Source organism: Moschus berezovskii, chromosome 17 (genome assembly GCF_049115385.1).
Source record: "Moschus berezovskii isolate FMDL1 chromosome 17, NW_MosBer_1.0, whole genome shotgun sequence".
Classification (NCBI taxonomy): domain Eukaryota; kingdom Metazoa; phylum Chordata; class Mammalia; order Artiodactyla; family Moschidae; genus Moschus; species Moschus berezovskii.
The window spans coordinates 16,441,254-16,468,793 of NC_142476.1; the positions used below are offsets into that span (position 1 = coordinate 16,441,254).

At 40.0% G+C, this 27,540-nt stretch overlaps 1 protein-coding gene across 12 annotated transcripts in view; it reads left to right on the top strand.

Moving 5' to 3' along the window:
* Positions 1-1,595: 1,595 nt before the first annotated feature.
* Positions 1,596-27,540, top strand: part of CD46 (CD46 molecule) — a 39,152-nt gene continuing 13,207 nt past the window's right edge. For 7 of the 12 annotated variants that reach the window (XM_055418993.2, XM_055418992.2, XM_055418988.2 and 4 more), the window contains exons 1-8: positions 1,596-1,838; positions 5,074-5,262; positions 5,611-5,713; positions 15,843-15,928; positions 16,814-17,011; positions 26,024-26,206; positions 26,603-26,668; positions 26,790-26,834. In XM_055418993.2, the coding sequence (XP_055274968.2) occupies positions 1,730-1,838; positions 5,074-5,262; positions 5,611-5,713; positions 15,843-15,928; positions 16,814-17,011; positions 26,024-26,206; positions 26,603-26,668; positions 26,790-26,834 (979 nt within the window). In that variant the 5' untranslated portion in view covers positions 1,596-1,729. The remainder of the gene's footprint in view (positions 1,839-5,073; positions 5,263-5,610; positions 5,714-15,842; positions 15,929-16,813; positions 17,012-26,023; positions 26,207-26,602; positions 26,669-26,789; positions 26,835-27,540) is intronic. The other 5 variants (XM_055418990.2, XM_055418994.2, XM_055418995.2 and 2 more) reach the window with 3 other exon arrangements.

Below are 27,540 nucleotides of genomic sequence, written 5' to 3' on the forward strand. Positions count from 1 at the left end.
CCCGACCCACAATGTTTACACATTGGTTGACATTTTTATTCTTTACCAACTATTATCAAGAAAATGTCAACTCCTTTGCTTGCTGTTTAATAACGGTCGTGTTACTTTTCTTTCCTATTAATAGTCACACAGGTTTACTCACAACTCTACAAATAAATTTTACTCAGTCTTCATTTTCCGGCACTGAGAGATTGGTTCATCAGAAAAGTTGTCACTCATTAATTCCTACCCATCCCAACTCTAATGACATTCATTGCTTCCAGAAATATGGCACTTAAGGCACCCTTTATCCTTGCTTTTTTCATGCATGTGTATTTCATCTTCAATAAAACATTTAGTTGTTCAAATGCAAGGCCATAGAGATGAGGCCTCATATACTAATGGCCCAGTGTTATTTAATAATTTACATTCCCAGGGTCCTCTCCTGGGAATTACAGGGAAGACTAATCAACTTTTGGCGAGCTGCAGTCCATGGTGTAGCAAAGGGTTGGACACGACTGAGCAACTGAACTGAACTGACTTTAGCAGTCAGGAGAGCAATGGCCAAACCTTTCGTGATTTTGATGTCTATCAGGCCAGGAGAAACTTTCAGTAGCAGACGTTCAGCCATGGAAATCTCAATTATTGTCCCAAATTATGACTGATGTCAACTAAAAAAAGATGTACAACTCAAAGAGTCCAGAGTTAAGTTTTATTTGGGGCAACATGAGGACGGCAGCCTGGGGGGCAGCACCTCAGCTCTGAGAGACTGCTCCAAAGCGGCAGTAGGGGAAAGTCAATATATAAAGTTTTGGTGAAGGGGGAGCTCAATGCCATGAAGCAGTCATTTTACAAAAGGTATTTTTTAGTCATGATGATCTGATGTCACCATGAAGGGATTTAGTGCTTCTCCAGCTATGAGGAGATGCAAGGATTGAGATCATAAAATCTGTTCCTAAAGACATCCTACTATCCAAAGACCTGTCCCACCAGATTCCCTGGAGAACAGAGAGCCTCACTCCACCCTGAACTGCCTCAGGGGTTGCTGAAGGTCAACAGTTCTAGAAGCATGGTGTTCAGTCTCCCTAGAGGCAGGTGGCAAATGCCTTTGCTGTTCAGTCCTCAGCAGGGCCCTTGGTAAGTGCCAACTTACAGTTGACACTGACTCATGCCAAAGTCTGAGCACCGGCAGAGGTGTCCTGACACTCTGGATCCCAGGGCCAAACTGGGGTCTTGAGGGGGTGTCTGCTCCCCTTGCCCGAGCTCTAGGGTGCTATTTTTAGGTCTCTGCCCTTTATTCTTTAATCCAGCCTTCCGGAAAACGGACATGAACGACATCGCCACCGCGAGTTTCCGTCCCACCCTTCCTGGAGAGGGAGTTAACAGTCCTTTTTAACAACGCCCAGCCCAGGGGAACCAGCTATTTCCCGCAAGCCGCAGCGGCTTCCGGGTAGGTAAGCCAGTGGGCGGAGCTAGAGGCCGTCGGGGGCGGAGCTAGAGGCCGTCAGGGTTCCCGCGGGACCGCAGCACGCCCCGCGCAGGGGGCAAGGCCCCGCCCCGCCCCGCAGGCCTGTGGGAGGGGCCGCCGGGCCGCCGGCCCCGCCCCCTTCTCGTGTCACTTCCGCCCTGGGCGCGCCCGGGGGCTCAGGCCGCACGCGCGGCTGCTGCGTCCGGCTCTTGAATCGCGGGGAGCTGGACTCAGCCAGGTCTCTGCAGAGCAGTCTCGGGTGTCCCGCTGGTCTCCCCGAAGATGAGGGCGTCTTGCGCGGCGCCCCGCCGCCCGGAAAGCCTGGCTTCTTCTGGGCGCTTCGTCGGGGTGCTTCTGCTGGCGCCGCTGCTCCTGCTGCCCTCGTCCTCCGGTAGCGTGTGCGCCGGCCGGGGAGGGGGCCTGCAGCGGGCCCGGGGGCGCGGGGCCCGGCCGGCTGGACGCCGCTGCGAGCCTTGGTGGCTCGGGCCGCAGGCGCGGGGCCGGGTTTCCCCGCGATCGTCAGGGGTTGGGGTGCGTGGGGTGGGCACCACGGAGACGGCTTTCCTTGGCGGTGCGGCTGGGAGGTTTACCTGGGGCCAGGTTGGGACCCCCGCCGAAGCTTCCAGAGTGGTTCCGGGACTGATCCAGTCGGTAAGGCAAGAGCCGACCTGCAGGGTGGCGACGGTGTCCGGGCTTGTTGCTAGGCTGCTGCTGTGTCTCTGGGGAGAGTTGGCCCTGTGTGTTTTTTCCGGGCCGTGGTGATGCCTCGTGCCCCGCGGGGCCTGTCTAGGGTTAGGGGAGTCCGGGCCAGGTGTGCCCAGGTGTGTGCTTTGAGGAAGTGGCCGGTCCAGCTGGGCCGAATGCGGAACAGAGAAGCTTCCTGCCTTCAAAGTGGGGACCTGCGGAGCCCATGTGGTGCCCGTTGTCTCTGCTGAGAGCCGGCCCTGGCTAGGGTTAGAAGGTTTGCAAGGGGAAAAGGGCGCTTTTTGTAATTCACGTTAACAGGCAACTTGGTACCCAGTTAATATAGGTAGCAAGGAAAGAGAGCTTTTCAGGCATGAGGGAGCTAAGAGAATGATCAGTAGCTCCAGATGGTACAGGCAGGTTAACTCGAATTACTGGGGGACCGAGAATGAGGCTGAATTTACCTAGAAGGAGGCTGGCTATTTGCTTGAACCTGGTAGATTTTTTTTTTTTTAAGGTCTAGAAATGAGTAGAATGTGAGAAATAAAATGGATAGGTTTAGATGTTAAAGCCTCCGTTTTGAGGAAGCAATGAAGGTTAAAAATAGGTTGTGTAGACAGAAAAGTGAAAGAGTCTTCAGGTTTCACTCAAGTTCTAGTTTTGGTCAGAGACCGTGATTTTCCAAAGGTACCACCCGGGCAGGGAGGTGGGTCTATACTTGACTCAGAGAGTTATTTTTATAACTTTGGCAAGCAAGTAGGGAGTGCTTCCACAACTTTTTTAAGTGTAGGGAGGTGGGCAGTTCTCTTGACCCATAGTAGAGACTATTCACCTTTCTGAAACTCATCTGGAAAACTGGGGAGTTTTCTGAATGCAGCCTAACCAGTTATATAATGGCTAATGTTAAAGTATAGCACTGTGTGTGTACTCAGCGTTGTCCAGCTCTTTTGTGACACCATGGACTATAACTTATCAGGCAAAATATAGCATTGCAGCCTGGTAATATTTATATTGTAAATTCTCCAGGAAAAACTGAGTCAAGATACTGTTTTTTGATGCTGGCAGTGTTTGAAAATCCTTATAGGAAAAAGAATTCAGTATTCTGAGAAAGAGAGGAAATTTGATTATAAAACAAATATGATATTGGACTCAGTCATTACAGTGTATGAAGCTTATAATCCACTGATTTCCAAAGCAAATGTTCTAAACTGCGTATTGTTGAAAGCATGTTTTTCATGATGCATGTTATTGGGAAGAGATACTTGAAGTTGGTTGAATGGATAAAAAAACCAATTGACATTTGTTTTTCCATACACAGCACTGTATGTGAGAGTCATATCAGAAATTCTCCCTTCATTTTATGCTTTCAAGATAGTTACTGAAATTGAATGCATAAAGCAAAGAACACATATATAGTTTAATTATATGCATGGTCACTTGAGTTCTTTCTTGGTGCTTCCAGGATATTCTTGAATGATGATGTGTGTTTTTTATCTAAAATGGAATTATATAACATTTCTAGCCCATATTCTTTTCTGTTATAAAAAATAGAATGTGTGCCTCAGAGTATTCAGTAAGTTTAATGTTAATACCTGTGACTTTTTGACTTTGGTTTGTTATGGGCAGTTAATTGAGGAAAATTCATGTATTATGATCAGCAAAGTAGAAATGTTGAAAACTTTTGATAAATGTTGAAACAATTAACTTGACATTGTTGTAAGTGAAATGTTGGACGAGTATTGAGAGAGAGGTTTAGAATTTATAATATGATGGAAAAGAATATGTAGAGAAACTGAGCATAGAGGGAAAGGGAATATATAATATGAGGGAAAGAAGGGCGATATTTCACTTGTTTAGAGTTCTCTCAATCTGAAGTGAGACCTAGATCCAGAGAGTAAGTAAGTAAATGTTCCTCAGGGATCAAAATAGGTCTGTCTCTTGTTTTCCTTGTAAGCGAGGCCTGTGCATTCCTTTAGCCCTTTAGGACTTGATGTGTCTCCGTCACATTATTTTATATAGTTTTTCTAACAGATCTGTTAGGTTGTCAAGTGCCCAGGTACTTAAAAGGAAGAGGACTTGCTGAAATAGAAATGACATTATTTTAGAGAGAAAAAATTTTCCCCCAACATTCCCCGCAAAAACCCCAGAAGTAAAAAACTCTAAAAGCATATCAGAATATTAGCTTTATGTCAGGATATATTGGATAAACAACCCAGCTACCTTAGGGAGCTTCTGAGGGATTGATCTGTGAAGGAAAATGAAATTATATATAATATCCAGGAGAGCAAGTTTTTTTCATGTAGTGCCATCCAGTATTATATTTTGATATTTACGGTGTCTCTATATATCACTTAAAAATGTTCAGTTCACTAATGGAAAACAAATGAAGTATTGTGAAATACTTTGGTCCCTATTTATTTTGATTTATTAATCCCTCAATGCGTATTTTATATTCACCTCTTATCACAGCATGTCTTGTGTTACAACTGAGTATACAGTTTAGTAGAAAAAGAAGGCATCCAATTCCTGCCCTCTGGGCCCGTGTCTTCTGAGAGAAAACAGCCTAATATGTTTGTGTTTCAAACTCTGGGAGAATAATCCGAGCATAGTGCTATAGGAGACTTCTTAGAAGAGAGGTGAGTTTTGAAATGATAAATTTAGAAAGAAGTGGGGAAGGATGCGGACCTATAAACATATTTACATTTCAGAACCAGGCACAGTGAAGCTGTCTCTTCCATTTGCTGCTGAATTAAAATTCATCTTATTCGCCAACAGGCCAGAAGCTCATAGGTTGTTATTTAAAGTAAGCAAGGGGCATATAAAATCTTGCTAAGGACTTTTCCGTTTGTCCCGCACTACCTATCTGTTGCCAGGCCACAGTCCCTGTCTGGTGAATAAGATAAAACGATTTATTTTTATGCTCTTATTCTCTCTATTCCTAGATGCCTGTGGTGAGCCACCAAGGTTTGTCACTATGAAGCCTCAGGGTGCCCTTGAACCCAGTTATAGCCCTGGGGATCAGATTTTGTATGAATGTAGGCTGGGTTTCCAGTTAATAACTCCTGGTCAAGACCTCATTCTTGTTTGTCAGAATGATAACACATGGTCGTCTCTCCAGGAGGCCTGTAAAAGTAAGTAAACAAAATTTTTTTTAATCCAAAAAACTTTTTATTGCTCTAGAGATTCTCACACATTTTAGAGTACGTATTTTACTACTGGAATGATCGTTTTCTCGTGTGAATGTAGGTTTTTAGATAGCCGTGCATTCAGGCTTTGAAAAATCTCCAGGGAATTGTTTTCCTCACAGTTGGTTGCCTGGATAATTATGAATCTTATGTGGCATTAAAGTAGTTAAAGCAAGAAAATCATAATAAAAGTAATAATATTCCCATGAGTTCAAACAAGCCATATAGAATTTTGAGTTTGATTCAGATCTATTTTGAAATGGGTGTAAAACAAGTTTGATCTTTTGCTTTTAGGAAGACGGTGTCCTTCTCTAGGTGATCCCATAAATGGCCAAGTTATCTTTGTAAATGGAAGTATTGAGTTTGGTTCACAGGCTCACTATGTTTGTAATAAGGGGTAAGTAGGCTGCTCCTTAGAGGAAATAAGGTTATGTGTGACTAAATCCATTTTCATTTTGCCTCTCTTAAGCATTGCTGTAAAGTTGATTTCATTTTGCTTTATATGTTAGTCATACTGTAGCCAAATAACCTTGGGCTTTTTATGAAGATTGAAAAGATGAGTAACTAATAGAAATTTAAATTGAAGGAAAGAGAAATAGTATAAAATTTAGTATCAGTTCAGTTGAGTCGCTCAGTCGTGTCTGACTCTTTGCGACCCCATGAATCACAGCACGCCAGGCCTCCCTGTCCATCACCAACTCCCGGAGTTCACCCAAACTCATGTCCATCGAGTCGGCGATGCCATCCAGCCATCTCATTCTCTGTCGTCCCCTTCTCCTCCTGCCCCCAGTCCGTCCCAGCATCAGGGTCTTTTCCAGTAAGTCAACTCTTCGCATGAGGTGGTCAAAGTATTAGAGTTTCAGCACCTATCATAAACATTGAAAAATCATGGTGACTGTATCCTTGACAACACCGTGCACTCTATTTGTCAATAAAATGTCCAATTCTGAGATTTGAAATAGGGTTTATGGAACTGGGAAGTGGAATAGCCAACTATAGTTGTTCTTATATCGAAGTAATCTGTAAGATGTTACGAGACCAAAGTTGACCTGGCTAGCTTAGACAGTAATCTTCATCAGGATCTTTTAGTTGGAAAAATTTATTGTTGAAACTGCTACAAAGGAGTGAAGCATCTCAAAGAGGTACTGAGTATTTAATAACAGCCTTTGTTCTACAGGGCTCTCTTAATAGTATATATTAAGGATACTGAGCATTTTTTAAAAAATGTGAATTTAAAGGATAAATGTGGTATCTCTGGAAATGCAACTAGTTTTTTATTGTTGTCTATGTATCCTGGTACTTTACTGAGTTTATTAGTTCCCACATTTGTATTTGTGTTTATGTGTGTGTGTGCATAATCTTTAGGGTTTTCTATGTAGTAGAAATATATATATATATATTGTTTCTTGCTTAATTGCTCTAGCTAGAACTTCTAGTACCATGTTGAATAAAAGTGGTAAAAGTAGTTCTCCATGCCTGTTCTGATCAAATTTTGTCAAGTTTTTTTTTCTGCCTCAGTTGTGATCATGTGCTTTTTTTCTCTCTCTTTTGATATGGCTTATTACAATGATTTGGTATGGCTTATTAATTACAATGATTGATTTTATTTGTGTGTTGAGCCATCCCTTGCATTCTCGTGATAATTCTCACTTGCTCATGATGTTTAATCCTTTTAAGGTGCTGTTGAGTTGTTTACTAGTATTGTGTTGAGGTTGTTTGCATCAGTGTTTTTAAAGGCTGTTGATCTAACTTTCATTGTGTCTTTGTCAAATTTTGCTATCCTAGTAATGTTCATCTCATAGAATGAGCTCAGAAGACTTCTCTTTAGTTTTTTGGAAAAGTTTGGGAAAGATTGGTGTTACTTCTTTAAATGTTTGGTAGATTCACCAGTGAAACCATCAGATCCAGAATTTTTTTTTTTATTGAGAGCTTTTTGGTTACTGATTCTGTCTCCTTACTGCTGCTGCTGCTAAATTGCTTCAGTCGTGTCCGACTCTGTGCGACCCCATAGACGGCAGCCCACCAGGCTCCTCTGTCCCTGGGATTCTCCAGGCAAGAACACCAGAGTGGGTTGCCATTTCCTTCTCCAATGCATGAAAGTGAAAAGTGAAGGTGAAGTCGCTCAGTCGTGTCCGACTCTTCGAGACCCCAGGGACTGCAGCCTACCAGGCTCCTCTGTCCATGGGATTTTCCAGGCAAGAGGACTGGAGTGGCTTGCCATCAGTTCAGTTCAGTTCAGTTCAGTTCAGTTCAGTCGCTCAGTCGTGTCCGACTCTCCGCGACCCCATGAATTACAGCACGCCAGGCCTCCCTGTCCATCACCAACTCCCGGAGTACACTCAAACTCATGTCCACAGAGTCGGCGATGCCATCCAGCCATCTCATTCTCCGTCGTCCCCTTCTCCTCCCGCCCCCAACCTTTCCCAGCATCAGAGTCTTTTCCAGTGAGTCAGCTCGTCGCATGAGGTGGCCAAAGTATTGGAATTTCAACTTTAGCATCAGTCCCTCCAATGAACATCCAGGATTGATCTCCTTTAGAATGGACTGGTTGGATCTCCTTGCAGTATAAGGGACTCTCAAGAGTCTTCTCCAATAGTTAAGGTTTATTCAGATTATGTGTTTGCGTGATTAAGTCACGGTAGGTTTTGTGTTTCTAGGAGTTTGTCTGTTTTGTCTAGTGGTTCCGTTTGTGGCATAAAATTGTTCATGGCCCTCTGATAGTATTTTTTATTTCTGTCAAATCAGTAGTGGTGTTACTACTTTTATTTCTGACTTAGTAATTTGAGTCTAATCACTTTTAGTCTATTTAAAGGGTTTTCAACTCTTGCACTTTTTGAAGAACCTACTTTCGGTTTCTTTGATTTTTCTCTGTTGTTTTGCCCTTTTTTTGTTTGTTTATCTCTGTTCTAATATGGCAACTAAACCATAGTAAATCTTTATTATTTACTTCCTTCTGCTAGCCTTGGATTTATTTCTTTTTCTGGTACCTTAACTTGTAAACTTAGTTTGAACTTTCAGAGGTACCATTTCTTAATGTAAACATTTATAGGTGTAAATTTCCCCTTTGGCACTAAATCCCATAAGTTTTGATATATTTTCATTTCCATTTGTCAAGGTATGTTTTAATCACTCTGATTTCTGCTTTCAACCATTGGTTGATTAAAAACATACTGTTTAATTTTCACAGTTTCATGAATTTTCAGTTTTCCTTTTGGTAATGATTTTTAACTTCTTCCTAGTGTGGTCAAAGAATATACTTTGTGTAATATCTACCTTTTAAAATCTATTACTTAAAATTAATTTGTAGCATAAAATAAACATAGTATTATTTGTTAAATAATTATGTTTGAATAACATTGTTTCCTTATTTATAGCCTAGCATATGGTCTGTCCTGGAAAATATCCCATGTGCTGTTGGAAAGACGGTATGATCTGTTTTTGTTGGCTAGTTCAGTTCAGTCGCTCAGTTGTGTCCTACTCTCCGCGACCCCATGAATCACAGCACGCCAGGCCTCCCTGTCTATCACCAACTCCCGGAGTTCACTCAAACTCATGTCCACAGAGTCGGCGATGCCATCCAGCCATCTCATTCTCCGTCGTCCCCTTCTCCTCCCACCCCCAACCTTTCCCAGCATCAGAGTCTTTTCCAGTGAGTCAACTCTTCGCATGAGGTGGCCAGAGTATTGGAGTTCCAGCTTCAGCATCAGTCCTTCCAGTGAACACTCAGGACTGATCTCCTCTAGAATGGACTGGTATATATCTGTCAGATCAGGTTGTTTTCTCATTAAGGTCCTCTGTTTATCTTCTGTGTAGTCATTCTGTCCGTTATTGTGAGTGAGGTATTATAGTCTCCAACCAATATTGGAGACATGCTTATTATGTAGGAATGTTTATTTGCCCCTTCACTTTTGTCATTTCTTGCTCCATGTATTCTGATGGCCTGTCATTAGGTGCATAAATGTTTATAACTGTTATATCTTCTTGCAGTACTGAACCTTTGTTGATTTACAATTTCCTTCTTTGTCTCTTGTGACCTTTTTTTTTTTTTACTTAAGGTCTGTTTTGTCAGATTTTAGTATAGCTACTCAACTGTGTTTTGGTTACTAATATCTTTTTCCAGGCTTTCATTTTCACTCCATTTATGTCTCCTGTTGTCACCTGAGTCTCTTGTAGACAGGATTCGGTTGGAGCGAGGAGGGACCTGCTTCCATTATTGTGCTGTTTGTTTTCTGTACGCCTTGCAGCGTTTGTCCTAGTCCCTCATTTCCTGCGTTACTGTCTTCTTTTTTGTGCAGTTGATTTTTGTGGTGAAATATTTAAATTCCTGTCTCGTTTCCTTTTATGTATATATCCTCTGGCTGTAGTGTTTGTTGTTACCCTTGGAAATTACATTTAACACTGTACGTGGAAATTCCCTGGTAGTCCAGGGGTTTGGACCCTTCACCCCCACTGCAGGGGGCACAGGTTCGATCCCTGATTGGGGAGCTGAGATCCAAGCTGTGAATCCAATACGATTCACAGCGTGACCAAAACAAAGCAAAGCAAAAACCATTGGGAAGTTACAGCACTCCAGGTTGAATTTATAGCTGTGAAAAGAAGAGAGGCGAAAGGCAAAGGAGAAAAGGAAAGATATAAGCATCTTAATGCAGAGTTCCAAAGAATAGCAAGGAGAGATAAGAAAGCCTTCCTCAGTGATCAGTGCAAAGAAATAGAGGAAAACAACAGAATAGGAAAAACAAGAGATCTCTTCAAGAAAATTAGAGATTCCAAGGGAACATTTCGTGCAAAGATGGGCTCGATACAGGACAGAAATGGTATGGACCTAACAGAAGCAGAAGATATTAAGAAGAGGTGGCAAGAATACACAGAAGAACTGTACAAAAAAGATATTCACGACCAAGATAGTCACGATAACGTGATCACTGACCTAGAGCCAGACATCTTGGAATGTGAAGTCAAGTGGGCCTTAGAAAGCATCACTGCGAACAAAGCTAGTGGAGGTGATGGAATTCCAGTTGAGCTATTTCAAATCTTGAAAGGTGATGCTGTGAAAGTGCTGCACTCAATATGCCAGCAAATTTGGAAAACTCAGCAATGGCCACAGGACTGGAAGAGGTCAGTCTTCATTCCAATCCCAAAGAAAGGGAATGCCAAAGAATGCTCAAACTACCGCACAATTGCACTCATCTCACACGCTAGCAAAGTGATCCTCAAAATTCTCCAAGCCAGGCTTCAGCAATATGTGAACCGTGAACTCCCAGATGTTCAAGCAGGTTTTAGAAAAGGCAGAGGCACCAGAGATCAAATTGCCAACATCCGCTGGATCATGGAGAAAGCAAGAGAGTTCCAGAAGAGCATCTATTTCTGCTTCATTGACTATGCCAAAGCCTTTGACTATGTGGATCACAGTAAACTGTGGAGAATTCTGAAAGAGATGGGAATCCCAGACCACCTGACCTGCCTCTTGAGAAACCTGTATGCAGGTCAGGAAGCAACAGTTCGAACTGGACATGGAACAACAGACTGGTTCCAAATAGGAAAAGGAGTGCGTCAAGGCTGTATATTGTCAACTTGCTTATTTAACTTATATGCAGAGTACATCATGAGGAACGCTGGACTGGAAGAAGCACAAGCTGGAATCAAGATTGCTGGGAGAAATAGCAATAACCTCAGATTTGCTGATGACACTACCCTTATGGCAGAAAGTGAAGAGGAACTCAAAAGCCTCTTGATGAAAGTGAAAAGAGGAGAGTGAAAAGGTTGGCTTGAAGCTCAACATTCAGAAAACAAAGATCATGGCATCTGGTCCCATCACTTCATGGGAAATAGATGGAAAAACAGTGGAAACAGTGTCAGACTTTATTTTTTTGGGCTCCAAAATCACTGCAGATGCTGATTGCAGCCATGAAATTAAAAGACGCTTGCTCCTTGGAAGGAAAGTTATGACCAACCTTGATAATATATTAAAAAGCAGAGACATTACTTTGCCAACAAAGGTCTGTCTAGTCAAGGCTATGGTTTTTCCCGTGGTCATGTATGGATGTGAGAGTTGGACTGTGAAGAAAGCTGATCGCCGAAGAATTGATGCTTTTGAACTGTGGTGTTGGAGAAGACTCTTGAGAGTCCCTTGTACCGCAAGGAGATCCAACCAGTCCATTCTAAGGGAGATCGATCCTGGGTGTTCATTGGAAGGACTGATGCTAAAGCTGAAACTGCAATACTTTGGCCACCTCATGCGACAAGTTGACTCACTGGAAAAGACTCTGATGCTGGGAGATGTTGGGGGCGGGAGGAGAAGGGGACGACCGAGGATGAGATGGCTGGATGGCATCACCGACTCTGTGGACTTGAGTCTGAGTGAGCTCCGGGAGTTGGTGATGGACAGGGAGGCCTGGCATGCTGTGATTCATGGGGTCGCGGAGAGTCGGACCCGACTGAGCGACTGGACTGAACTGAACTGAAATTTCCTAAATTACAAAACCAGTGCTTTACCGTCCCATTCTCACCCTTTTTGGTTGTTGATATCATACTGCTGTCTACACAAATAATTGTAATACTAGCTTCTACTTTAATAATCTATTTTATAATTTAGTCTTTTAAATCACATCGTAAACAAAACTTGTAGTTGCAAACCACTGTTTCAGTAATGCTCGCTTCGCTTTTATATTTACCTTTGCTGAGTTTTTTTTCTTTTTTTTTACACATAAGACTTCGAGACCTTCCATTCCCGTTTCGGTACTCCCTTCACGTTTCTTCCTGAGTGAATAGTGGTCACAGACTTCTTAAGTTTTTAATTCTGGGAATGTCTTCAATTCTCCCTCATTTTTGATGCTCAGTTTTGCTGGATAGAGGGGTTTTGGTTGAGTTGTTTTTTAAATTATATCAATGACTTTCTTCTGGACTCTGAATTTCTAATGACAAATCTGCTGATAATCTGATTTACGATGCTTGACATACGATGCTTCTCTTCTCTCTCACAGTTTTCAGTATTCTTTGTTTTTTCCAAGTGTGATTATTATGGCTTTGTGCAGGTCTCTTTGTATTCATCTTACTTAGAATTTTGAGCTTTTGACATATTTCTGTTCATGTCTTTTATGGAATTTGGGAAGTTCTCAGCTGTTATTTCTATAAGAATTCTCTCTGTCCCTTTTCTGAGCGTCGCGCAGTGTACATGTTAGAGTCCCACAGATTCCTTAGGCTTTATCCACTTTTCTTCAATTTTTTTTATTTCTCAGAGTCAGTAATTTCTGTTCCCCTATATCAGTTCTACTAATTCTTTCTTCTCAAATACGCCTTCAGTTCTTCTAGTGACTTTTTCTTTTCCATTAATGTAATTTGCAACTCAAGAATTTATTTTTGGATTCTTTTATGGTTTTCTGTCTCTGATTGATATTTCCACTGCGTTCACATACCGTTCTCTATAAACTTTCTACATTTCTTCCTTTGGTTCTTTGTCCATCTTAACGACTGTTATTTCTTCCCAGTTTCACTGAGGCTCCAGGTCCATGGGGCCTAGGTGGGGGGCCACCCTGTGGGGCAGAGACGAGGCTGTATTTGGCTGCTGTTCTTGGGGCACAGGTTGTTGGTGGCAGGCAACAGCAGGTGTGCACAGCACTTGCAGCAGATTGTTTTGTCACAGTCGTACTTGCAGGAAAAACTGGCAGAGGAAAGGTTTGATGATGCCACCCCACGTGTGACGCACCCAGGGCAGCGTGGATTCTTTCTGGATATTATAGTCTGAGAGAGCCCAGCCCCCTCAGTTATCTGTCTGCAAAAGTCAAACTCTGTTGGTGAGGCAGGATGGCCGGTGTCTTTGGTTTTGACTTTAACCTTCTTTATGGTGACACTAGGCTTGAACTCAGGAGTGATGGTCTTGTCCATCAGGGTCTTCACAAATATCTGCATCTGTGGGTCTGCTGTCTGGCCGCTTTGTTGACAAAAAGTGGGGTGGCAGAACCTGCACCCACCTATTTCCAGAGAGAGTGACTTCACAAGGCACCCCTTTTAAGGTCTTTGTTTAATAGATCTGTCATAAGGTCTCCTTCAGAGAAAAAGTTCTTTTCATTTATCTTCCCATTATATGAGCCATAGATTCTTTTTCTGTTTCTTTGTATGCCTTGTGACTTTTTTGTGGAATCGATACATGAATTCTAACAATGTGGTAACTCTGAAAAATCAGATTCACCCCCTCTTTCATTTTGGTTTTATTTTTTGATTATTGTATGGTGTCTCAATACCGATTCAGGTCTTTTCTCAGCTTTTCTCTGGGCATGCACAGTTGTTTTCTAATATTTTTTTCCACATGCAATTATTTTGAAATATCCTAGTATTTAATGTCCGGCTTCTGCTATGGGCTTCCCTGATAGCTCAGCTGGTAAAGAATCCACCTGCAATGCAGGAAACCTCAGTTCAATTCCTGGGTCGGGAAGATGTGCTGGAGAAGGGATAGGGTACCCACTCCAGTATTCTTGGGCTTCTTTTGTGGCTCAGCTGGTAAAGAATCTGCCTGCAGTTTGGGAGACCTGGGTTGGGAAGATCCCCTGGAGAAAGGAAAGGCTACCCACTCCAGTATTCAGGCCTGGAGAATTCCATGGACTGTACAGTCCATGGGGTTGGAAAGAGTTGGACACGACTGGGTCACTTCCGCTCACACTTCTGCTAGTGGGGAAAAAAAGTGAAGGAGGCAGCAAGGGGTGCTGGATTTCAGATCTCTTGGAAATCATTTGGCCAGTGCTGAAGGGGCTTGAAAAAGCTGGCGGAGGTGTGACAACAGTGGCTGCCCATCTCTTTTTGGCTCCTCTGGGATCGGAAGCAGCAGTGGTAAGAGCATCACTACCTGCTCCTTGGAGGGCAGGCCCTTTTCTGCCCGCCCGAGCTCCCGCAGGCTTCTTAGAAGCTGCTCCAGCGGCGTGTGCTGCGGTGAGCGGTGGAGAGCTGCTGCTGTGCTGCAAGCTCACACGGACCGAAATCAAGCTAACCCACCTGTCCAAGCCTCTTCCTCCTAATCGCAGGACATGAAGACGTCCTCGATTTCCTAAACAGTGGAAATCAGGCAGACTCTATCAGTGAATCTGTCATCAGGGTGCGGAGACAGATTCCCGTTGCCACCTGTTTTGCCATCATCCCAGAGTCCTTTACTTAACGAGTTATAATCTCGAATCAGTGCCTTAACCCTTGCGGAAAAGTCATCTGGAAGTGGGCACAGGCAGACACACTGGGTATTTTTAATTTGATCAAGTAAAAACAGTGGGAGATCCAGTGACTAGATAGAAAGAGGCTGCTGGGTACCAGGAGACTCAGGGAAGTTGTGGACTTCTTGAGAAATGCAATATCGAGAGGTGTCAAAACAGAATAGTAAGTGAAAAGCACCAAATAGATGATTTTCATGATCTTTACTGTGAGAGTCCAGGAGAAGAGTGTAGTGTGAATTTAAATGATCAGATAAGATTTCATTGAGTAGTGTTGCTGAACCACTTTACTACTAGAAAGATATAGGCATGCCTTGGAGATAACCGCAGGTTCACTTCCAGGCCACTGCAGTAAAGCAGATCAAATGAGTTTTTTACATGTGTTTACACTACATTATAGTCTGTTAATTGTGCAATAGCATTATGTCTGAAAAAATGTACGTACCTTAATTTCAGAATACTATGTTACCAAAAAGTGCTAACCATAATCTGAGCCCCAGAGAGTCATAGTAGTAACAAGAAAGACACTAATCACCATAACAAATATAATAGTAGTAATAAATTTGAAATCTGTGAGATTTACCAAAATGTGACACAGAGACATGAAGTGAACAAACACTGTTGGAAAAATGAACACAAGTAGATTTTTCGGCGCAGGGTTTCCACACACCTTCAGTTTGTTAAAAACTCAATAAAGTGAACAGCAGTGAAATGAGGTATGCCTGTATGTTGAATATTAATACTCTAAAGACTATTAATAAGAACTAAAACTTACCTAGTACTCACTGTGCCAGATGCTAACTCATACAATCCTTAAGACAGTCTCATGAGATATGTACTATTGTCTCCCTTTCTATATATGAGGAAACTGAAGAAGTGAACTTTAATGGACTTTCCCAAGCCCAGGTAACAAGTCGATCTTGGGGCTGGAGCTTGAATCCAGGCAGGCATCTGTGCACAAGCCGCTCAAGCAGCTTATAAGAAGCCTGCAGGAGCTAGGGTGGGCGAAATCCAAGCTCTAGGGCTTTATCTGTCTGTTCAGTTCTTACGGAGTAGAAAGGTGTGAGCAAAAGCGTAGACGTGAATGTGTGATGCAAAGATGCCAGCCAGCATGACAAAGTAATTTAGACATTTTGCTGTGGGCTAATGTGTATTCACTCAGGTGCGGAAACGTTTATGTGATTAAGTTGCAGATTTAGTAGGCATTTCTGTTATGTTTTCTTTAAGGAGCTTCTCTCCCCAGTTATCTGGTGCAGAAGAAGAGCCGTGTAAAACTGTTTTCGCATTGTGCTCGCCTCGTAACTAAAAGAACACAGTAACTCTTCTTTTCTTGTTTAGTTATTACTTAGTTGGGGCAAGTATCTCTCATTGTGACATTTCTGGAAACACTGTGGACTGGAGTGATAACCCTCCAACATGTGAAAGTAAGTATGTTGTCAGAATGTAGAGCAGCAATTCTCACACTTTTGGCCTCAGGACTTCTTTATACTTTAACATAGACACCAGTGAGCTTTTGTTTATATGGGTTATGTCTATTGTCATAGCAACAATGTGTAGAGACATAACCCATATAATGTTATGGGTTATGCTATGTCAATTCTATTATATTGAATTAATCCTGAAAAGTTTTCAAAATAATTATTTATTAATTCATTTTTAAGGGGAATAAATGTGTACCTATTAGTATATAACACATATTTAATGAAAAAATAAAAACATTCTAAAATAATGGTTTTGTTTTACATTTTTGCAAATGTCTTCAGTGTTTGGCTTTAAGGAAAACATCAGATTTAGTCACTTGAAAAATCACACAATTTATAGCCTCTGGAAAATTTCACAATGCACTTATAAGGATGAAGGTGAAAATGACAGTAATAATTGGTATTAATGTGAAGAACTGACTTAGCAAACAGATAACATTTACAAATTATGAAGCATTTCTCAACTAGCACTGAGTTCTGTTTTTAATCATGATCATATTATATCTTTAAATTGTCAGCATCTCTTATGATGAGAACAAAACTTAGTTTGGCCTTACAGGTAAATATATATGTATCTCATGTAGATATTTCATGACTTTAAGAAAATGAGTTTTATTCTAGAAATTCATTTGTAGATTAATAGCTTGAGTTTAGGATAATATATTTTCTCATCAAAAGCTTCTTCTCAATGGATAGTGGATTCACAGCTAGCATATAGCAGTCATATGGTAATGAATTTATTGCAGGCAACTCATAGGACTTTCTGATGCTGTTTAGTCCTTTACCCTTCCCTTTAGCCCTTCACGTCCTCTTTGTTTTTCTTTTAAGAGATTTTGTGTAAACCACCTGAAGAAATTCAAAATGGAAAATACACCAATAGCCACAAGGAAGTATTTGAATACAATGAAGTAGTAACTTATAGTTGTAATCCTTCAAATGGACCAGATGAATATTCACTTATTGGAGAGAGCAAGCTTACTTGTATTGGAAATGATGAATGGAGTAGTCAGCCTCCTCAGTGTAAAGGTAATAATATTTCTATTTATTTCCTTCTTAATTTGTAAATACTGTAGAGGCTTTGTAAATAGTTTTACCTGTAAGTAAAAACAGTCATATGTGCTTGAGTCTCCTGTTAAGTTGGTTTCTAATTTGATTTAACATCAGTCAAACCAAGTAAAAACTACTTCTAGTTGTAGAGTTTCCAGCCTCTCACCTGGCAGGTTCTTGGCATGCCAATTGATACATTGCAAACTACTGTGTATTTGCATGAGTTAAGACTGTTTTCCATGAAAGCATCAAAAATTCAACACACTTTTTCTTAAGTGTTGTCTTATATTACAAGAAGTATGACAGTGTGGCTGCAGGAAATGGTAGTGTAAATTGTAAGAGATGTAAATTGTCTCATAGATATGATTGATAAATGCTTGGGAAAATCTTTTTTACAAAGAATACTTAAGGCGTTAGAGCTTGATCAAAAAGCAGGGAGACACTGTTGGGATTTTTCCTCTTAAAAGAAAGGATCCACTGAACAATAGCAAAATATTTTCTCAAGTGAAGAGGGACCATTCTTATTATCATATTCTAGGCAATAAGAAAATTTTTACAAATCTTGAAGAATTGAAATCATTTGGAGTACATTATCTGATCAAAAATGGGGTGAATGTATAAATCGAAACATAATCTAGAATATTCCCAAATATTTGAAAATTATGCAAGACTCTCACAATTAATAAATCAAAGACAAAATAACAAAGGAAATTACAATTTCTTTAAGCATAGTAAAAATAAGACACAAAATATCAGAACTTGTTGGGTATAACAGAAACATTACTTCAAAGGATATTAAAGGTCTTAAATCAATAACCTAAACTTCCACATTAAGAAACTGAAAAAGAGCAAATAAAACAAAAATAGGAAATAATGAAGACAGAGAAAAAGCAATGAAATTGAAAAGAGAAATAATATAGAGACAGTCAAGAAATCAACGCCTGCTTCTTGTAGAAGATCAGTAGAATTGATAAACCTATATGAATTTGACAGAAAACAGAAGATACAGGTTACCAGTATCACAAGTGCAAAAGATGCCACGAAATATACTGTAGACATTTAAATGACAATAAAGGAATAAAACAAACAACTTTATGCCTGTAAATATAATAGGTTAAACCTTTCTCTCATGCAGATTTTGTCTTTTGTTATTATGGTATATCACATTGACTGATTTGCTTATGTTGAACCATCTTTGTGCAGAAGGAAATTTTGTCAAATGAGTCAACGTCCATTCATGATAACTCACCAAGTTGAATATAGCAGGAACATATCTCAACATAATAAAGGTCATTTACAGCAAGCCCACAGACAACATAATGCTCAAAGGTGAAAAGCTGAAAGCCTTCCTGAAATTCAGGAACAAGACAAGGATGCCCACTCTCACCATTTCTATTCAACATAGTATTGGAAGTCCTAGCCACAGCAGTCAGAAAAGATAAAGAAATAAATTTATCCATAATAGGAAGGAATAAGTAAAACTGTCCCTATTTACAGATGACATCATACTCTATATAGAGAATGCTAAAGTCTTCATAAAAACTCTAGTTCAGTCACTCAGTCCTGTCCAACTCTTTGCAACCCCACGGACTGCAGCACGCCAGGCCTCCCTGTCCATCACTGTCTCCTGGAGCTTGCTCACACTCATGTCCATCAAGTTGGTGATTCCTTCCAACCATCTCATGCTCTGTCATCCCCTTCTTCTCCTGCCTTCAATTTTTCCCAGCATCAGGGTCTTTTCCAGTGAGTCAGTTCTTTGCATCAGGTGGCCAAAGTATAGAGTTTCAGCTTCAGCATCAGTCCTTCCAATGAATATTCAGGACTGATTTCCTTTAGGATTGACTGGTTTGATCTCCTTGCAGTCCAAGGGACTCTCAAGAGTCTTCTCCAACACCATAGTTCAAAAGCATCAATTCTTTAGTGCTCAGCTTTCTTTATGGTCCAGCTCTCACATCCATACATGACCACTGGAAAAACCGTAACTTTGACTAGATGGACCTTTGTCAGCAATAATGTCTGCTTTTTCATATGCTGTCTAGGTTGGTCATAAAAGCTACTGGAAGAACTTAATATATGAATTCAGCAAGGTAGGAGGATATAAGATGAACATGGAGAAATCTGTTATATTTCTTTACCCAATGAAATGTCACACTAAGTTTAAAAAAAAATTCCATTTAAAATTGTATCCAAAATAAGTAAAAAGCACCTGCTGCTGCTGCTGCTAAGTCACTTCAGTCGTGTCCGACTCTGTGCGACCCCATAGACGGAAGCCCACCAGGCTCCCCCGTCCCTGGGATTCTCCAAGCAAGAACACTGGAGTGGGTTGCCATTTCCTTCTCCAATGTGTGAAAGTGAAAAGTGAAAGTGAAGTTGCTCAGTCGTATCCGACTCTTCACGACCCCATGGACTGCAGCCTACCAGGCTCCTCCGTCCATGGGATTTTCTAGGCAAGAGTACTGGAGTGGCTTGCCATTGCCTTCTCCGAAAAAGCACCTAAAACTGACTTAACCAAGGAAGTGGAAGACATATGTACTGAAAACTATAAAATATCAATAGAGGAATCTGAACAATTTTTAAAGAAATGGAGAAATATACTGTGTCTTGGATCTTGGATTGGAAGAATTAATATTGCTAAAATGACCATATTACCCAAAGTAATCTACAGATTTAATGCAGTTGCTCTCAAAATACCTATGACATTTTTCATAGAACTAGAACAAATAATCCTAAAATTTTTATGGAAAAGGACCAGAATTGCCAAAGCAATCCTGAGAAAAAGGAACAAAGCTCTAGGTATATCCTTTCCTTAACTTCAGGTTGTACTGCAAAGCTATAATAATCAAAGCAGTGTAATATCTGGCACAAAAACAGACGTATAGATCAATGAACAGAATAGAGAGCCCAGAAATAAATCGATACACCTATGATCAATTAACCTATGACAAAGAAGGCAAGAATATACAATGGAGAAAAGACAGTCTCTTCAACAAGTGGTGCTTCAGAAGCTGGACAGCACATGCAACACAAGTTAGAACCATATACAAAAATAAATTGCACATACAAAACAAATTCAAATGGTGCAACAACCCAAGTGTAAAACATGACACCATAAAGCTCTCTGACAGAACTGTAGCAATATTTTCTTTAAGTCAGTTTGCTAAGGCAAAAAAAGGGGGTGGGGGGGGAATAAATGGCACATAATCAAATTTAAAAGCTTTAACACAGCATGGGAAACCATCAACAAAACCAAAAGACAACCTATGGAATGAGAAAATATTTGCAAATGATGAAAATGACAAGGGGTTAATATCCAGAATTCACAAACAACTCATGTAAGTCAGTATTGAAAAAATAACACAAAAAATGGGCAGACCTGAATCAACATTTGCCCAAAAGAGACATACAGATGGCCTACATGTACATGAAAAGATGCTCAACATCATAAATTATTAGAGAAATGGAAATCAAACACACAATGAAGTGTCACCACTCTTCAGAGTAGCTATCATCAAAAAGTCTATAAATAATAAATGTTATATGGGGTGTGGAGAAAAGGAAACCCTCCTAAACTGTTGGTGGGAATGTAAAGTGATACAGCTAGTAAAGAAAGCAGTCTGGAGGTTCCTTAAAAAACTAAGAATAGAACTATGATCTGCAGACTCACTCGTGAGTATACATGTGAAAAAAACAGTCTCTAATTCAAAAAGGTACATTTACCCCAGTGTTCATAGCATCACTGTTTACAATAGCCAAGACAGAAATAACTCAAGTGCCCATCAGCAGGTGATTGGATTAAAATGTTTTGTGTTTTTGTGTGTGTATATTGCCATATTACTTGGTTTTTTCAAAAGAATAAAATACTTAAATTTCAGCAACATGGATGGACTTAGAGAATATTATACTCAGTGAAATAAGCGAGACAAAAAACACACACAAATATTATATGATATCACTTGAATGTGGAATCAAAAAAAATAATACAAATGATTCTACATATAAAACAAAAACAGACTCAGATGCAGAAGACAGACTAAGAGTTACCAGTGGGACGAGGGGAGGGGGCAGCAAATTAGAAGCACGGGATGGTTAACAGATGCAGACCACTCTACCTGAAATAAATAAGCAACAAGCATGTAGCAACTTGGATGGACTTGGAGAATATGGTGCGTAGTGAATTAAGTCAGACATAGACAAATCCTGTATGATGTCGCTTGAGTGTGGAATAAAAAAGATACCAATGGTACTACATATAAAACAGAAACAGACTCAGAAGAAGTAGATAAATTTATAGTTACCATAGGATTAGGTAGGGGCAGCAAATTAGTATCGGATTAACAGATACGAACTACTGCACCTAAAATAAGCAACAGGTATTTTACCATATAGCACAGGGATTACCTGGAGTTTCCCTGGTGACTCAGTGGTAAAGAATCCATCTGCCAGTGTTGGAGACACAGGAGACATGGGTTGGGAAGATCCCCTGAAGGAGGAAATGGCAGCCTACTGCAGTATGCTTGCCTGGAATGATTCCATGGGAAAAGGACACTGGTGGGCTACAGTCCAGGGGGTCACAAAGAGTCAGACAACTGAGCAACTGAGCATGCTCGCACAGGGAATTATACCCAGTATTTTGTAATAATCTGTAATGGAATATAATCTGGGAAAAAAGCAAACAAAAAACAGGTCACTATGCTGTACACCTGAAACTCACACAATGTAGCCGATCAACTGTATTCAATAAATATTCCTCCAAAACCTCAGGAAGTGTAGTGCAGGCCCCATGTTCTTGCTAGTGTTATTATACCAAATGTTTAAGGAATAAGGAGTAGCAGCCCTATGCAAAGTCTTCAAGAAAATTAAAGCGATGGGAACACTTCTTAGCTTATTTCATGAGAACAGTGTTGCTCTGATACCAAAACCAGACAGAAGCACTGCAAGAAAAGTGTTATACAGTATCCAAAGTGGGCATAGAACTAAAATTTTTAAACAGAATATTAGTAAATCAAATCCTCTTTTACAAAAAACAAGAGTACATCATAATCAAGTGAAGTATATTCTATGAATGCATGAATGATTCAAATTTAAAAATCAGTGTAATTTACCATATCAAGAAACTTTGAAGGAAAAAAAAACAACCACCTTAATAGATGCAGAGAAAAAACATATGACAAAATTCATCATCTTTTCATTATAAAACTCAGCAAATGAGAAATACAAGGGAACTGCCTGAAACTGACAAAAGGCAGCTTATAAAAATTCCCCAGCTAATATTATAATTAATAGTAAAAGAGTGGTTATGTTTATCTTAAGGTAGGAACAAGACAAAAATGTTCTCTGTTAAAACACTACTCAGCCTTGTATTTGGAGTTCTTAGATAGTAGAATAAGCCATACATATTGAAGAGTAAGGAATAAAATAGACTTTATTCAGTTACAACAAGATTGTTTTTGTAGAAAACTTGAAAGACTGAAGTTTTAGCAGGATCAGCGTTGAGATATCAACCGTACATCTATATACTAGTAAGGCACCAACAGAAATTGAAATTTTTCAGGTACTATTTATACCAGCTTGAAAACCCAAAATACTTGTGTGTAAATCTAGCAACAATGTGAAATATTTAAATGGTAAAAATAACTAGACCTAAGAAGTTAAACAAGACTCTAATAAATAGAGAAAATTCAGTGATTATGGGTTAGAAATAATAAAGATGTCGATCCTCTATGATTGTTCTTTAAATTCAGCACAATCCCATAAAATCCCAGCAGAACTTGACAAAAAGATTGTAAAGTTTATTTAGAAACATAAAAGAACTAGAATTGTCAATAGAAATTTGGAAGAAAAAAAAAAGTCATCTCATTCTACCTGCTGTCAAGACTCCTGCTAAACACTGCCGTGAGGACTGTCACCAAGACAGTGCAAAGGGACAGGTGAAAGGGACAGCCGTGCAGAGCATGGGACAGAATAGTGTCCAGAAATACAACCTTTCAAAAAAAAACCCTCAACACTGTGTTAGCACCATTTGCAAATACTTACTCACAGTGAACCAACAACTCAAATGTGAAATCTAAAACCAAAAGATTTTTGCTTTAGCACATAGGAAATATTTGTGCCTTAGTCGAAGATTTCTTAAATACAACTCTAAAACCATGATTCTTTAAAGAAGAAATGTTAATATACTGGACTTATTAAAACTCGAAACTTCTACTTCAAAAACAGTATTAAAAGGAGGAATAAAATGAGCCGTAAACTGGGAGGAAACATTTGCAAAATGCATATCTGCTAATGGACTTGTATCTTCAATATATAAATAACTCTCAAAACACAACCAGAAAGCAACCCAGTTTTTTAAAATGGGCAACATAATTAGACCTATTGCACCAAAGAAGATATGTGGATCCCCAAATACATGGAAAGTTGCTCAGTGTCATAGTAAATTACAGAATGGAATTTAAAATTACAATGAGATGTCAGTAAACAGCTGTTAGAATAGCTGAACCAAAAACCCAAAAAGTAAGACTAACAATACGATTAATAGCAGTTGGAACTCTTAATGCATTGCTGGTAAGCATACAGAGTGATATGAATATTATGGAAGACAGTTTGGCAGTCCCTTATAAGGTTAAATATACACTTATCATACAACTCAGCAATGTAAGTAAAAAGATGTATGTTTATATAGAAACCTGCATGAGAATATTCAAAGCAGCGTTAGTCATAATCATTCCACACTGGAATTAACTCACATGTCCTTCAGCTGGTAATGGTTGAACAGCCTAGTCTGTATCCATGCAATGGAATAATACTCTACAATAAAAAGAAATGAGTTCCTGAATCATGCAGCAAAAGAATCTCCAGTGCATTACGCTAAGTAAAATATCCATACTCAGGGGCTGTGATTCCATTAGGACACTCTGGGAAAGCAACACCATCAGGCAGGAAACAGATGAGTGGTTGGCTGGGTGGGGAAGGTGGTTGAGAACCCGAGGGTGGATACAAAGTGACATGAAGTGTTTGGAGATAATGGAATTTTTGTTATTGTGTCAGTAATTACATGATTATTTTGATTTATGAAAGCTAATACAGTTGCACACCTTAGAAAAGGGTGAGATTTACTGTATGCACTTTTTATCTACTAAACCTAACTGACAAGAAAATCATTAGGTGCAATTAGGAGCATATTGGCCCAACAGTGAAAAAAATCAGGGAACCTGAAGACAGGGCAATAGAAATCTAGCATGGTTTGAAAAGAAAATTAAAACGAGATAGAGACAGAAACCTTTGGGAGAAAAAGCAAACAGTCGAACACACATCTAATTGGAGTTTCAGAAGAGAGAACAACGCAGGAAATCATTTCAGTAAATACTGGCTGAAAATTATGTAAATTTGATCCCAAACAACAAGCCCACATGTCTGGGAAATTCACTGACCTTAGCAGAATAAATTTTAAAAATTTACCAAGAAACCCCCCATTAAGCAAAGCACAGCACGTTAGAACTACTGGAAACAAGCAGCAGCAGCCAATGAGAGGGGGAAACAGACCGGAAACTGCATGTCCTTTTCTCCTCCCCCAAGGTAAGAGTGACAGCTGGCTTTCCATTGCAACTAAAAGACAATTTCTGCTGTTATGCTGAAAGAAAAACGAAAACAAAAAATACAGCACTTAATGTAGAATGCTGTGTGAAGAATTTGACATTAGTCAACCTGGATTATCCCGGAGGAGGGAAAGGCTGCTCATTCCAGTATTCTGGCCTGGAGAATTCCATGGACTGTATAGACCATGGGGTCGTAAAGAGTCGGACTCAACTGAGCAACTTTAACAACCTGGATTATAAGAATTGATAAGGAAGTTCTTCTGGCTGAAGCGAAATGATACCTGATGGAAATTCAGACCCAAAGGAAGGGAGAATGAACACTCTTCTGGTTTAAAAGGCTGTATATTATCTGCCCCTTCTCTGTCATTTAGATTTAATCTCATAAGATGTTCTCTTGAACTCATACTCAGGCAAGTGTTTTCTTGATTTTTTTCCCCCCAATTCTACCAAACCCATTCAGCTCAGTTCAGTTCAGTTCAGTCGTGTCCGAATCTCCGCAACCCCATGAATCACAGCATGCCAGGCCTCCCTGTCCATCACCAACTCCCGGATTTCACTCAAACCCATGTCCACAGAGTTGGTGATGCCATCCAGCCATCTCATTCTCTGTCGTCCCCTTCTCCTCCTGCCCCCAATCCCTCCCGAGTTGACTCACCAAACCCATTAATGGATACGAAAGTCAAATAAGAGAGTGAGGATGAGTACTTTTTATGAGTGGAGTAGAATGGGAAATGCCACAGCACACTGGTGTGAAGGCTGAGTATCGCTTCTAAGATGATCTCAGGCCTCTTGGTTCATATACTGGTTGACAGCATAAAAAGTGTTTCTTGGTCTTTGGTTACAGTCCAGAATGTTTGGAAAGCACTGCCCTAACTCCACTGACCGTTACTTCTTGAACACCCTAGCTGTTGCCGCCTGAAAACTTGCTTTTTCGTATCTTGGCATGGCTCGCTTCTTTTCCACTGAAATTTGAGCTCAAATGTTACCTTCTCAGAAAAGCTTTTGCTACCTTTCTAAAAGTGCAAGGTACATGTAATTAGTGTCAGAATGATCTTAAAAAGATCCTCAAACTGAAGAAAATTACTTTTGACCTTACCCTGAGTTTGTATCTGGTAGTCAAAGGGTTCTCAAAACTTGTCAGTAATGGAAAGAAAATCTAGAAAAGCAAATGAACTATCACAGTCTGTTCTAGATTTAAAATATAAAAAATTGCTAGATTTCTCTAGATTTCTTTACCTGGAATTCAGATGCAGAAAGGTTTCTTTTTTCTTTTTTTCCCCCAATTAGTATCTTTTCATTTCTTTCCTGTTTCTTCCCCCCTGGAATTACTTTGCACTAGTTTTTCTGGTCCCGTGTGGAAGCGGCTTTCCATTAATTCTGGGATTTCTCGACTTTTCAGTGGTCAAATGTGTATATCCAGTCGTTGAACATGGAGTGATAACCTCAGGATTTGGACCAAAATATTACTACAAAGCGACGGTTGTATTTAAATGCAATGAGGGTTTTAACCTTCATGGTGACAATACAGTTGTCTGTGGTGTGAACAGTACTTGGGAGCCTGAGCTACCAAAGTGTATTAAAGGTAAAAATACTGTCTTCCTTTTGTTTTTGTTCTTTATTTCTTTCACATTAAATATCAGTGATGCAAGAAAAACTGAAGAGAAGCAATTTTCATATGTAACTGTGTTGTACTCATTTCTCCGATAGTTGTATGACTTCAAATTCACAAGAAATCTGCTGCAGCGATGTTCTGTCTTTGTAGGGTCTTAGCATTTCATGTACATAACACAGGTATATAAATTTCTCTTGCTAGGCATTCTTAAATGTAAAAACAGATAGCCGTCATTTTTCAGAGTAAATTGAAGCGTAGGGAGTTTTACCCAAATAAGTCAAGAATGAAAGGCATAATTCATGTGAATGAAAAGACAGTATTAATGCCCCAAGTTTTTGATTCAGTCTCCATTATTTTGTTTTCTAGTGTCGACTCCTCCCAGCACCCACCCTCCAATTCCCAGTACCCAACCTCCAGTTCCCAGTGTCTCAGGTTTAGTAACTTCCTACATATATTTTTTCAAAAATCTTTTAAATTCCTGGTGAAAATATCAGTAGTAACTCCCAAATGTTTGATCCTATCTGCGTTCTGTTTTTTTTATTTTGTTTTCCAGTGTCGACTCCTCCCAGCACCCAACATCCAATTCCCAGTGTCTCAGGTTTAGTAACTTCCTGCTTATATATTTCAAAATCCTTTACATTTCTTGAGATTTTTTTTCAAAATCTTTTAAATTCCAATGATTTATACTCATTTTCAATTTTAGTAATGAAATATTAACAGCCTTTTTAGTTCTTAGATTGAGTGATTCTAAATTATTTGCAGTCTGCAGATATAAGCAGATAGCAAGTTAAGTAAACTTTAAATATGTTTACTTATCTGTAAAATGATTTTATACCCTCCTTACATCAGTTCAGTTTGGTTCAGTCTCTCAGTTGTGTCCGACTCTTTGCGACCCCATGGACTGCAGCACTCAAGGTCTCCCTGTCCATCACCAACTCCTGGAGTTTACTCAAATTCATGTCCATCGAGTCGGTGATGCCATCCAACCATCTCATCCTCTGTCGTCCCCTTTTCCTGCTGCCTTCAGTCTTTCCCAGAATCAGGGTCTTTTCCAGTGAGTCAGTTCTTCGCATCAGGTGGCCCAAGTATTGGAGTTTCAGCTTCAGCATCAATCCTTCCAATGAATATTCAGGACTGATTTCCTTTAGGATGGACTGGTTGGATATCCTTGCAGCCCAAGGGACTCTCAAGAGTCCTCTCCAACACCACCTTTCAAAAACCTCAATTCTTCGGCTTCCTTACTTGGTGATAGTAAATTTAAAGTGGGATTCATTTAAAGTACTTAGCACAGCCCCTGGTATCTA